General features: G+C 37.4%; 1 protein-coding gene across 1 annotated transcript; it reads right to left on the bottom strand.

The window, feature by feature from the left end:
• Window positions 1-490: 490 nt before the first annotated feature.
• LOC121419780 lies at window positions 491-13,085 on the bottom strand. The gene is made up of 5 exons (XM_041614232.1): window positions 13,077-13,085; window positions 11,398-11,534; window positions 10,757-10,836; window positions 9,839-9,945; window positions 491-855 (listed from the first exon to the last, which is right to left on the bottom strand). Exons 1-5 carry the CDS (start codon window positions 13,083-13,085, stop codon window positions 517-519), a joined length of 672 nt encoding a protein of 223 aa, XP_041470166.1. The 3' UTR covers window positions 491-516.
• Window positions 13,086-13,374: the final 289 nt, after the last annotated feature.

Raw genomic sequence — 13,374 nt, 5'->3', positions numbered from 1 at the left:
TGTTTTGATCAGCACGTGACCTAACGAAATTCAACTGAAATTTAGTGTTCCTTTGACTGTTGTTATTTGTTAGTCTTAAAAAACATGACTTGATATATATGACACAGAGACCTGTATATATCATATAATAAGAGAGTAAATGCTCTCTGAAGTTTTGGCAACTCCACAAAATTTATGACAAAAATTCCCCTAAATTGTATAATGAAGTGAAAGGAGATATCACTTAACACACATTTGTGCAATAATTTTGAGGTTTACTGCGTGCAACAGAAAACCTGATATTTTTTTCTCTTCAATCATATTTATAATGAATATCATTGCAGAAGTGTCTCTTAAATGACATCCACTTTCACATCATAACAATTTAAGTGAAAATTTGCAATGAAATTTTTGGTGAATTTTCGTCTCCCAACACTTTAGAGAGGCTTTAATAATGGAGGAGCTGCTCAATATAATTAATTTGGGAGGTTGCAAAATTCACCTTAAATTTTGTATAACATTATGTAGAAAAAATTATTAATAGCGCCCTTGCTGAGTTGAATTAAGGAGATCTATGGCTGAGGGTTGATTTGCTAGGGTATTGTGGATACTCCTTAGCTCTTCCAAAATTGATTCGCTTACATGTAATTGCTTCTGTTTAACTATTAATTTGGCCTGTTGTATTCTCAGCAGCTCCTCCTGAATTTCTAATTGCCTGATCTGTGCAGGTCTCTGCGTCAAAATTTCTCGCGACTGATTAGACTGGATAGACCGAGGCTCAGGCTGAGGCTGGGGCTGAGGCAGAGGCTGACACTGATAAACAATTGGGCCTGAAACATCTTCATTATACAAGCTCAGATCCGTAGCCTCTGAATCCTGTTCACAAATACACAACAATGTAAATTAATTCATAAAACAAGAAAAATATGTATCTGAGATTTTGCAATCGCTATATCAATGAATACAAATTTAACATTTTTAGTCTTCCTGAAAACCTTACAAATGTAAAGATTCCCACAATGTTTTATGTACTGGTATGACCTAGTATGGTTCTGATTTTTGTAAAATGGGACCAAAATGTTGACTGCCTGTGCATAAAAACATGAAGACAACTAATGGTTTTCACAAGCAAAATAATTCGGACAAAATAAGACTGATGGATATTAGTTGTAGACCTTATCATTAAACATGCCATCTAGACCCATCCCAATTTAAAGCTATCATCACTTATAGCTCATGTCCCATACCACTTGGTATTGATACACATATTACATCTGGAAGTCTCCTGAGGGAGGGGTTAGGCGGCTTGTCAAAGGTGTGCGCGCGTTTTTACCTTTATATTCTGCGGCGAACCCGCTCAGCGTGCCATTGTCCATTTTTCTTTCCTACGGGTCAGTGCTCTTGCCATTTAAGACGACAGCGTTGCCTTTTGCAGCGAAAACGGAAGCGTGCGCTTTTATCTTTTCTTTTGACACCCCGGTTGACTCTCCGATAAGCTGTTTCTGCATAAGCGCCCTCTATGTCCACGATATTGACGTCTTAGGCAAACTATTAAACGAGCGATCTCTAGTCACTGATCTGGATATCGTTGTGTCCTTGTGTCGGTGTGCGTAGTTCAGTGGGGTATACATTTTCAAAAGTTACGCTTTCACATTTTTTTGATAATTTTTCGTTTCGGGTTTCAGTATATGACAAAATTCAATAAGATTTAGATTTCATTTCTTTAATAGAACAATTAATCTTTAGCCCTTTAGCACGAGCATGTTGTTTTATTTTGAAGAACATACCGTTAAGAAATTGAATTTCTGAAAGTAAGTGTTCAGGCGAGGGTAAGATTTTTTTCATCACACTGAGCCCGCACAGTCAGCATTGTCGGGTGAAAAGGAAAGATATGGAATTGACCTTAACATCTTTGTAAACAAAATGCAAAACCCCACGCAAAAGATGCTATATAAATCATACCTGGGTCCCAAAATGATGGCGTTTAAAGCACTACACTGAAACGCTACTGTGAAAAAAAAAAAAAAACATAAAATGCAAACGTTTTTTGGTGGAAAAAAGGCTGAAAACTAAGGGCAGCGTTGAAATTCAAATTTGAGCTTAACATAGGTCTATGTTTAATTTAGCCCTCTTGTCAATTTGTTTTTGCTGTGAAATGTCCTTTTTTGAGGACTCTTTTTGGGCGATTTCCCCCCCCCCCCTTGTGGAAAATCCTAGGTACGCCACTGCATTTGTTTAAACATTTGAATTCTAGAAACTTATATATTCACACATAATACAGATGCCGTGCAAAACAAACGAATAAAATATAATTTATTTGAACTTGAAAAATAAAATGGATGCTCAAGCTGTCATATCGGTCATTGTAGCTTAAATGCACAATCCTTTAATTTCATTGCCCGAAATTCAGAACAAAAGGTACTTTCGTTACTTTTTAAAACCATTACAAACATCTCTACCTTCGAACGAAATCAAAAGCACTTAAAAATGAATATTGAAATTATCAAAGTTGAGGTAGTCTTGACCATGAATAGAGTTGAGTGTTTATAAAGGAATTATAGCGTCTTCTATTAATCACATTCTACACTTTAACGACCGATGAAAAATATCGCGTGAATGAAAATGCAAATTAACACATTTAAGTGACTCCGACGTGATATTGGACAGGAAAATCTATAAAATCTTTTTACCTGGGATCCGTCTTTATTCTCTTATATAAATTTCCCCTGTGATCTAGAGTGCTCTGTGACCTAGTGTTCTTGATTACCATCCTGGAGCCACATAACCGAAGGGGGGTCTGGGGCTGAGGCCTCAACAAGTACCATGATTTTATGCATGGTGACCCCACCCCTTCAAACCAGTCCGCTGGGGGGGGGACTTAATTATTTCTTTCAATTTTCCTGTTCTACTTATGATATTCAATTTTGTCAACTTAATTCTGATGGTTCCTTTTTCATCCAACTTTATTTCTTCCTTTGAATTTTTCTAAAACTTTTCTATACCTATTCTTTTTTAACCTTCACGTTTGACTTGAACAATACGTGTATATTGCCGTTGGTTTCTTCTTCCTATCAAATATTTAAATTAATCTGCAATGTGTGTATGTCAAATTATTGCGAATTAGATTCCCAGTGTCTAAGGTAAACATAATTTACCGACGTAAAGTTAGTAATACGAAAGCCTCTTTGGCCTAGTTTCCCTTCCAACTTTGTACTTCACCTGTTAATCGTATAGCTGCATTCTGTATATCTTGCATATTTAAATATGCACCAAACAATAAATTAACGTACAGAAAATGGTAATACCTCGGTCACATTTGCTCTACGGCGGCCATACAGCGAGTCGAAAACAGCCGTTTTATTCATTTTATTAAAACCTATATTAAGCAGGTTCAAAAACTGTTAAAATGACTGTTTTCGACTCGCCTTAGAACAAATGTGACCGAGGTATTTAGCATACTAGATCAACAAGAATGGAGTGCATGCTGGTGCGGATCCTGCCGGAGTAACACAATACAATCAGCGCCGTATTTATTTTGAACAATAGTTGGGCTCTCAAAAGTATTGTGTTCTATTTTGTGACCTCTAGAAGTCAGTGGGTCTATACGGGGGTCTATATTCTGCACATCAGAGGGTACAGTTATGTAGTGAATCCGGGGGGGGGGGGGGGTCATCCGGTCCGTGTGCCCCCCCCCCCTTTGAGAGCCTTTATCAAATTTGTTAATGTAAATATGCCATTTTTACACAAGTGTGCCCCCTTTATTTGAAACTCACAACATGTATTTTAATGAGAACATGTCGTTCATACACAAATGAGGACCTTCACTTTAGCCTGGTAAACAGAGAGTTGGTAGGCAATAAATATAACTCAAATGTTCACATTAAGAGTAGACCTATAAAGAGGGAAGTTACTTGGTTAATCAAAAATGTGTTGATAAAATATCAGTCGAACGTTATGTTATAATCTGCTTCGCCAAATAGGTTTTATGTAATATTGCTCTTTATAAAGGCAAGCATTAAACTACATTAAATGTCGAAATGTTAAGAAATATAATGGAAACCTTATCAACTGCAACTAATCCCAATTATGAGACTATTTGGAATCAAAATGAGAGCCTAACTGCACCCTTTTTATAGATTTCGTTTGAAAATAAAATACTTACGTTTAAGGTAAAATTGGAATATGAGAAGGCGCTTCATAATATGTAAACCAAATAGTGTCACTTTTAAGCTTTATTCTTTTAAATCAAATGTAAAAATATATGTAAAATAATCTCGCAAGCCTAATCTAAATAGTGCGAGCACGAAGCGCGCGCTAATTTTTAATTTTTTATTTCATGTATTTTGTCCTAAAATAGCATTCTGGCAATGCTTGTGATCCTAAACGAGATGAATGAATTTAGTACGCATTGATCGTTCTGATAAAAAAGAATCTGTTAACGGCTACTTTTAATTATCTGTAAATGAAAACGTTACATATTTCAACAATCAAATAATGCGAGCGCGAAGCGTGAGCTGAAAATATTTACTTTTCTACCTGAAGAATAGAAGTTCTAAGCAATCTTTGTAATCATGAAAAAGGTAAATACATAACTAAGCAAGCGAAGCGAGCACGAGGAAAATTTGAGATTTGTAGAATTGTGAGTGGATATGGATCACAGTTAAAAAGGAACATATATGATTCATTATTATTACTTTGAGTTTTGACATAGGGCCGGGATATTCGAAGAACAATATTCCATCATGTGAAAATTATGACTGTCTTCCTATTTCTCTTCTTATCAAATCGCGAGATGAAACTTTTTGATATTCCATTCTGAAAAAGGGACAATTTATCAATAAATTAATTCATTAATCTAATAAGCCTAATCAGAGCGCGAAATCTGTCAATATTATATATTTAAAGCACTTTTGTAATTATGAATAAGATGCCTGAGTTGATATATTTTTAACAATCAATGTGCGCGCAAATCGCCAGCCGAAAATTGTTGATAAACTGTCATAAAATGGAGATTTTAATTAGTTTGTAATATAATTAATATTGAAATTTTCGTAACTCACCAATCAATATGCGAGCGTGCAGCGCTAGCTAATATGTTTTACAATCTGACATGAATAGGGATATTCTGATAACTAAATATAATCAATGTCTTTCAGGATCATGATATGAAAACCCTTTTATAACAAACATGATAAATGAAAAACGCGTCTCAAGTTATACATGGTTCATTGCCGGAAATATACCAATCATCTTCGTTTGTTAATGTTTAATCATCAACATTATCACTGATGTTATTATTCGTATTATCATGTCCATTAATATCACTTCAAAGTTCTAATTACCACTATCATCATCACTGTTATCATCACCATTCATTCATTATCTATTTCCAATCGTTCTCCAGTATCAATTTTATAGTTTATATAATCCCAGGTGAGGTGAATGGGTACCCGGTAGGAAGAAATTCCTCGAATGCTCGAGCGCCCGATCAAGGTAGCCGTGCTAAAGCCGGGGTAATAATAGCAGGGCCCTCTGGGAGAACAGTTTTCGGAACTGAAGTGGCTACCCTGGGTAAATATGCCGCTATTATTATTATTATTATTATTATTAAAAAAAAGAAAGATAATCAGTCCTCTCCCGATTCTGCGGTAATGATTATGGTGATGTTGGTAATCATGAACATTAGATCCGTTTTGTGAGATAATTTATGCGATTTTACACGCTAATCGCTACTCGATGATGGTGAAAGAAATCTTTTAAATAGCACAACAGAAGTCGGGGCGGTAGTTACTGCATACACATACTTTTATACACTACATTATTACAAAAGATTCCCCATCGGGCGGGCCAACGGTCTTTTGAAGTAGGTTTATCTATTGAAATTACGACAATAATCACGGCAGCGGATATGGGGAATTCAAGACTGTGAGCTTCTAGCTCTCCTATTGTTTTCTGTGGCGAACCCGCTGAGCATGCTATTGTCAATGATTCTCTACTATACGGGTGACTGATCTTGCTTTTTCATGATCATAGGCCAGGGCAATGACTAAGAACAGTTCGATGAGTATCAATGCCAAGCAATCCTGAAAGGTCAATAATGTTCAATTCTCTATATGGAGAAGCTTATATCATGGCCCTATTTGCTTTTGCTTTTAGGCCAGTAAGTGTACTAACTAATATTAATAATAAATAATCACATTCCATCTATTTTAGAGCAATGACCTAATGCTAATATCACTCTACATATCTCCCTGCAGCTTACGGCCCCATAATTTATCTTCACCCGTGAATTACCGAATTTTGAAGCTTAAATTATTGAACATAATGGCATCCTAGTATTGTAATGATGTAATCACTGCAAGTGCAATATAAATAAAAACATTAATTTAATTCTACTCACATTGATTTTACTTTAGAACAAACTCACCCCCTCTTCTACTTCTTCTGTTTCTCCGTCGTTATTCTTCTTTTCCACCTTATCATTCTTCTTGTTCTCATCCTTCACTCCCTTCTTCATCTACTCTTCTTACTCCTTCTCCTTTTTTAATCTTTTTTTTTCTTCTTCATATCCTTTGTCGTCTTTCATTATTCTTTTTTCTCCACCTCATCCTTTCCTGCTGCTTCTTTCTTTTCCTTCCTCCCTCTCTTCTTGTTGTTCTTCTGCCCACGTACCTGCCCTTCTTATACGTCTCCTACTGCTTTTCCGTCTTCTTTTTCTTCTTGCGTCTCCTTTTTCTTCTCTATCTTCCTTTTCCTCTCCGTATCCTTTCTCATCTCTCATTATTAATCTCATCCCTTTTTACTGCTCCTCCATTCTACATGTACGTCTGCTTCTCCTTGGTAATTCTTCTTCTCCTCCTTCTCCCACCCCATCGATTTATGATGATAAAATTATAATGAAATAATAGAAATGTTAACGAAGATAATACTAATAATAAAGAAATGAAGATGATTGCGATAGTAACAGCGGTGATGACGATATCGATAACTATGGGAGGATAAGACCATGTACAGCACAACGTATCAGGCGCAATTTCAAATATGATTACATGACGATTTCGATACGAAATATTCATCATAAATCTAGACCTAGTACATTAATATACACTTATCTTTGTAGAATAATGAAATCGCCGCTCAATATCGATAATTCTGATGATCACTAAAACAGAAAAGCATACGTGGGACAGTGTATTATAACATTGCCTCGAAAAATACCTGACATTTGATGGAATTCTGTGCTTATATCGCTCATTTCTCAGCACTTTTACGACTTTCTTTCACAGGGCTATTTGGCAAATATTTTTCATTTATACAAACACTTCGTTGGTAAATTTCATTGGATTCTGATCGAACAAATTTTCAGATCGTTACCACAGTTGGTATTTATCTTCAATTCCGAACATTACGTTTAATACGTTAAACCAATTAAATGAAGTTATACTTTAGTCTGTTATATGTTGTTTTTATGTTGTACTCTCATACCCCGAGAGGGGATCGATAGGGTGAATAAAATGTAAATCTAAATCAGGGGCGGATCCAGCCTCCGCCAATAGGGGGGGGGTGATTTTTTTCACCCATATTTTCCCCGATCGGCCGCCCAAGGTTGATATTTAATTATTTCTTTGAATTGGTTGTCCCAGTGCCGTAGTGATTATTAAAATTATTTAATAAGTCTTCGCATCATCTTATTCACTCGCCTTCCTCCTCTTATGTTTTCCTCTTCTTTTTTCTCCTCTCTTTTTTCTTTCTTTCCCTTTTTTTGCTCCGCCAATGGGGGGGGGGCCTTTGTAAATGTAAATCCAACCAAGAATCGGATCTATACAACATAATGTCTAAAGGTCAGGGGAGGATCCATGACAGGGGGAAAAAAGGTTCCGCTTTTAGGGGGGGGGGGCACTCTTCTGTTTGGCTGCATTTTGCATTACAAATTCTAATTGTGCCTCTCATAATGGAAGGGGGCAAGGGCGGCTCCCCCCCTAAATCCCCAGTGATAGAAGGGTACAGGAAGTTTGAGGATGCTGATTCATTCATGGCATACAATTTTCGAAATAGACGACCACAATTTCGTAAATATCCAGTCCACGCGCATGCGTACTCTCATCCCGAAGACGCAAGTCATAAAATAATTTCACCCCCACCTGATCACGGTTTCTGCGAGGACACAACTCTGCTTTCTCATGAATATTGATTTCGATGCAGAGGCAGAAATCGGGAGAACCCCTCTCAAATTTCCGAGTTTTTTCCACTCTTTCAACTGTATTTCCTCCATTTTTTTCACCCTTCCTCTTATTCCATCCCAATATTATTTTCTTATTTCTCTCTGTTTCCCCTCCCTTTTCTCTCCCTTTGACCTCTTAGTTTCTTTTTCCTCTTTTCAAAATCCCGTTTTCGGTCCCGTTTCTTTAAAACATGGAGATAAAGAAAATTAAGAGACAATATGTTATCCTGGGGAAATGGTTGCCCGTCAAAAATATGAAAAAACTATTTAAAACAGTTTCTAATAAATCTTTGTAAATCTTTTATCTTTCTATGCCTAATAGAGCTAAGCTGTTCCGGTCATATTTATCTTATCATTCTATTTCCTTCTGTTTTTTTTTTTTTTTGGGGGGGGGGCGTTCTCGACACCTGTTTGAGATGCGAGTAATAATTAATATTCCAAATCGACGTGAATTCTACGAATGGCTTGGGCCTACGAAACGAAAATATGTGGAATCTTATTTTCCCACCTAAAACATGAATTGACTGTCTTCCAATTGCAAAAAAGAGGTTTTCATGGTTATTGCAGCAAATTCGAAAGATCAGTAACGATTTTCGACACATGCGTGATTTTTTTTTAAGCTACCGTGGCTTTATGAATGCACCCGATAGATGCGAACCACAGTTCAGAACAGTGACCCGAACTCTCGATCCGACAGTCAATATGAACATGATGAAGGCACACATTTGTTTTTGGTCGTAGAGGGAGCTATTTAGAATAGATTCTTCGGCCGTTCGACAGAAATTAAGACTTGCAGGAAAGACGAACAAAAGAACGGTGGCATTAAAGGGCCTTTGATGGCGGCCGTTCCTTTGAAGACAAGGGAACGTTGGGCGGGAAAGCCGAAGCGAAAACCCGGATGCGGAAGAACGATGAAGAACGGTGCATGGACTTTTGACAAGCTACCTTAGGGGGAATACTCATAGATTATGAAACTGTAAGAATGCATGATCAGTAATGGTGTACCCTAAATGTGTCATTGCATGACACGCCCATTAACTCTTCATGCGTTACGTTCGCATTATTACACATCCATAGGCGTGTTTCGTTCGCATTTTTGCACAACCACACATTTCCCATAGACGTCCCCTGTCCCATTGTTTTTCGAACAATGTATAGCCTGGCGTTTTTGTATACCATACATGTGTACCGATCGATCGCGCGTGCGACATTAGTTTAGCGTTCGACGGATTATCGCAGTTTACAAATTACAGAAACGTTAAGTTTTCCCAAAAAATCAATACATCCTGATCACAGCCAGGAAGTTCATTGAAAAAAGATAGGATAAAATCAATAAAACCCTCCTCACAAACAATACCATGGCCAGGTTTATTGTTAGGAGTCTGTGACTCATGGCACGAATGTGAATGAGACCCTAAAATAATGCAACACACAGGGGGTTTACAGGTGAACGCATGAAGAGTTAATGAATAAACTTAGACTTTTGAAAGATTCATTACTTTCTTATTTGCATTCTCAAACTTTCACTGAATTCTTTCTCTAATATTTCTGATTGTATTAAAACCAATTTAATATTACCGGGACTAAAAGATGAAACACTACAAAATCTCAATGCTTTTGAATGTCCTTAAAGAATACCTGTGAATTTTGCTCATCTTCTGGCAAGATTCCGTTGACAACTTCTTTGGCCAAAATTGCCAAAACTCGCTCGTGTATGTCATTGTACTCTGGTGGTGGTCCACCACCTGGAAATAAAGAAATTGTAGAAATATATAATTAGGCATAAGAGTTTTTGAACTATTGGGTTTTAATTTCAACAAGATTTCCACTGTATAAATGATTAAGATTTAGGACTGGCTGGGAGGGGGGGGGGCACACCCACATTGGGAAGCAGTACAGGTATGTGCCGCCCTCAAGAACGCCCTTTTTCAGGCAACTTTTCCGCTTCAGAGACTCAACATTTCCAGCACTTTTCAGTTCCAGAGACCCAACCTTTTATTTCAGACTTCTTTGGGGTTTTTTTTTCTCTCAAAAAAGCTCCAAATCAGCTGAACACTGCCGTTCCAAAAGACTAATTTTCAGAGATTGTAGTTGTGAAGATTCAATTCTTTTTAACTCTGAGAAGCACATAATTCCTAACCAAAAAATTTGTAAGTACCATGCAAAGGTAATGGCTATCTGAAATTTTGCATCCCTAAAGAAAGCTTGATTCAGGCTAGCAGAGAGGTTATTTGTCTCATTGGTATCATTATGTACATAAATAAAGAGTGACTCAAATACTTTGGATTTGATTGGCCCTGGCAAGAATTATAGAATAGTCAATTTGACCAGTAATGCATCACCTGTCCCAATATCTGGCAGGTGCTAAAACATGGTAAAATGAGAAGAGAAACCTTGTAGACATCTAGGTATTGTTTGTTGAATACAATTTGTCATTGTTCAATATACATATCTCCTTTTGTTAAATATTTATATTTGTCTACTACTTTTATATTATAGTATTTCCTAAAACTGTTCAAATTAACCCCAATCTCACCTATTAAGCATCACACTTACCTGTCATTGGGGCTTTATATGATTTGGCTTTTGCAGCCATGTCTCGCCATTTCGTAAAATGCGTTGCTCTTTTCCAGGTTCTATGCATAGAAAAAATGTAGAAGTAGACAAATTATAAATGTAGGATTGGTTGCAACAAGGGTCTACATGGGTTGCAAAATAGCATGGCTGTTGCCGTGTCACGATTTAAGCTTTTGGGCGTTTTTGGATTTATTTGTAACTGATCGTTATAATAAGAGGGCGCATGACAAAAGTTTGCAGGATAAGGAGGGGTGTGTCACGTTGTTGCTAGTGTTAATTTTTTTACCAAGGATGTAGATGCCTAGCACTGGTATGGAAAAAAAGGTTCAATTGGATAACTGTACTTTTTTTCAAATACCTGAATATTGTAGCCTTGGATTTTGCTGTAAGCGCTATGTGGTGGCAAAGTTTATGTGTCAGCTTTTCTAATTTATCAACAGACTACCGTACCCTGGGATGAGATTCTTCGGTCGATCATCTAAATTCCCCCGATTCGCGATTTTAAGATTTTTTTCTTCTTTCCCCCTAACACTAACCATAACCCTTGCCAGGGGCCTACCCCCGGACCCCCATTTAATCTTCCTCCTTTTGGAGAATTTCTCTGTCACATCCCTGCATACCTTTCTTTCAACTTTTCTTCTTTGCTGCTCCCCTTTCCTCCAGTTCCAAACAGTTCATGTTTCCTAGTGGCCACAAACTGCAGGAGCGCTTCGACTTCGTCCCTTTGGAAGTACTTGCTTCTTTTTCTAGGCGTTTCCTATTTTTTTTGAGGAAAATGCACATTGTTATTACTTATTTTAATGAATTGCCCAACATCATGTCAATGCCTGTATGTACACTACCTAATATGTTTATAGTTTAGGGGGTGGGTATGAGCACTATTTTTTGTACTCAACACCCCCCTCCTCCCTTGAGAAAAAAACAGAAAGGTAAAATTTTGGTTAATATTTTTTTTTAATGCCAGGGGTTGGGGCCCGGCCCCCTGTTTCCCCACCCTGGACCCGCCATTGCAGTAATGGGTGTCACATTTAAATATACATAGAGTCGGATATCATACTCATAGATTATATTCATGTACAGTAGACCTATGTATCGTTTGGCATCAACATGATCAAATTCAGGGGCATGTAATTAATTAGACAGTGTGAATAGAAATGAGCCATATCACTGCCATAGACTATATAGAGATCTAGATCTAGATCTAGGTCTAGTCTACATGCACACTATTTATCACGTACGCCCAATTGTGTAGATTTAGGCCTAGAATCTACAAAATATTAATTTGTATTTATAAATAGGTCTAGGGTCTAGACTAGTCTAAATCTAGGTCTATAATGCAGAAATATTTTATTGTTTTATTGCTTAAACTAACACTAAGAGTAACAGTTAACAATCTTGTCCAGTTCAGTTCTAGGCTAGAGGTCTACTTCTATTCTAGTTTTACTAGTAGGCCTATATCTACTACAGTCTAGGCCTAGAGTCTTATAGTTCTAGATTTATCATCTAGATCTAATTCTATATGACTGTCCCCTGACCCTGCTAGATCTAGAAATCTACTTGACACTGGTATTACTGCCACTGGTACTGCTACTGGTAGTATTTAATATAGACCCTGTCCCTAGATCTAAATAAATCTAAGAGTAAGACTAAGTTGCTCACTAAGGACCGTAGGTCGGTAGTAGGCCTAGACCTAAATAGTCTACTAATACTTGTCTAGGGCATAGTCTAGGCCCCAACTAAAAGTCTAAGAGTAAGACTAAGATTAACATTAGATTGAGATCTAGATCTCTACTAGTAGTATCTACAAGTACTAGGCCTACTTGTAAGTTGTACTTGTAGGCCTAGACCGAAAATTATGTCTCTTTAGACTTTACGACTTTAGTTTCGTTCGTTAGCCTCCGACTCCGAGTCTGATGGGGTAAGGTCGGTCTAAAGAAAGGAGCCGACCCTTCCCAAATCAGAGGCTAACGAACGAAAGAGACAGAAATTTTCGGTCTAGGCCTGCTGCCAGTACCCCGGGCCAGTACTGATACTAGACCTAGGCCTACTACAACTTAGTCTAGTTAATATAATAGTTTGGTTGTGCATGAGAAATAGCGTGATTGTAATCCAAGACCACAACTGACAGCGGACTGGTTACCACCACACGCACGGTTCACCGCCAATTAATTATAATTATTAAATCGGCCGCGATTCGTCGAGGTATCAAATACAACTTCCATCACAAACTTCCACTGCATACATTTCACTTTTAATATTTTACTTTTATGTTGTCTTAAGAAAAAGTTTAATACCATACCTTTCCCATTATCCTCCTACAGTAGTCAAAATTATGTTAAAGTGACAAAATTCCTCCTCCTTTCACTTTTTAGTCGCAGACGATGCAGACGAGAACTTGCGGGAAATTACTACTTTTTATCTTCAAACAAGGTTGAAGGTCACGAAATTAGGCTTCGTAGACTCAAACTCGAGACGTTTTATTGTTGAAGACGCGTCGCACACAAGACTGAGTAAAGAACTGTTTAGTGGAACTGACGCACCAAGAGGACGTCAGTAAGCCCCGTCTTATTGTATGACGCGTCGCATCGACACTAAGT

This window comes from Lytechinus variegatus, chromosome 8 (genome assembly GCF_018143015.1).
Source record: "Lytechinus variegatus isolate NC3 chromosome 8, Lvar_3.0, whole genome shotgun sequence".
Taxonomy (NCBI): Eukaryota; Metazoa; Echinodermata; class Echinoidea; order Temnopleuroida; family Toxopneustidae; genus Lytechinus; species Lytechinus variegatus.
The sequence above is the reverse complement of the archived record's forward strand: the minus strand, read 5'-3'. Positions and strand labels throughout refer to the sequence as shown.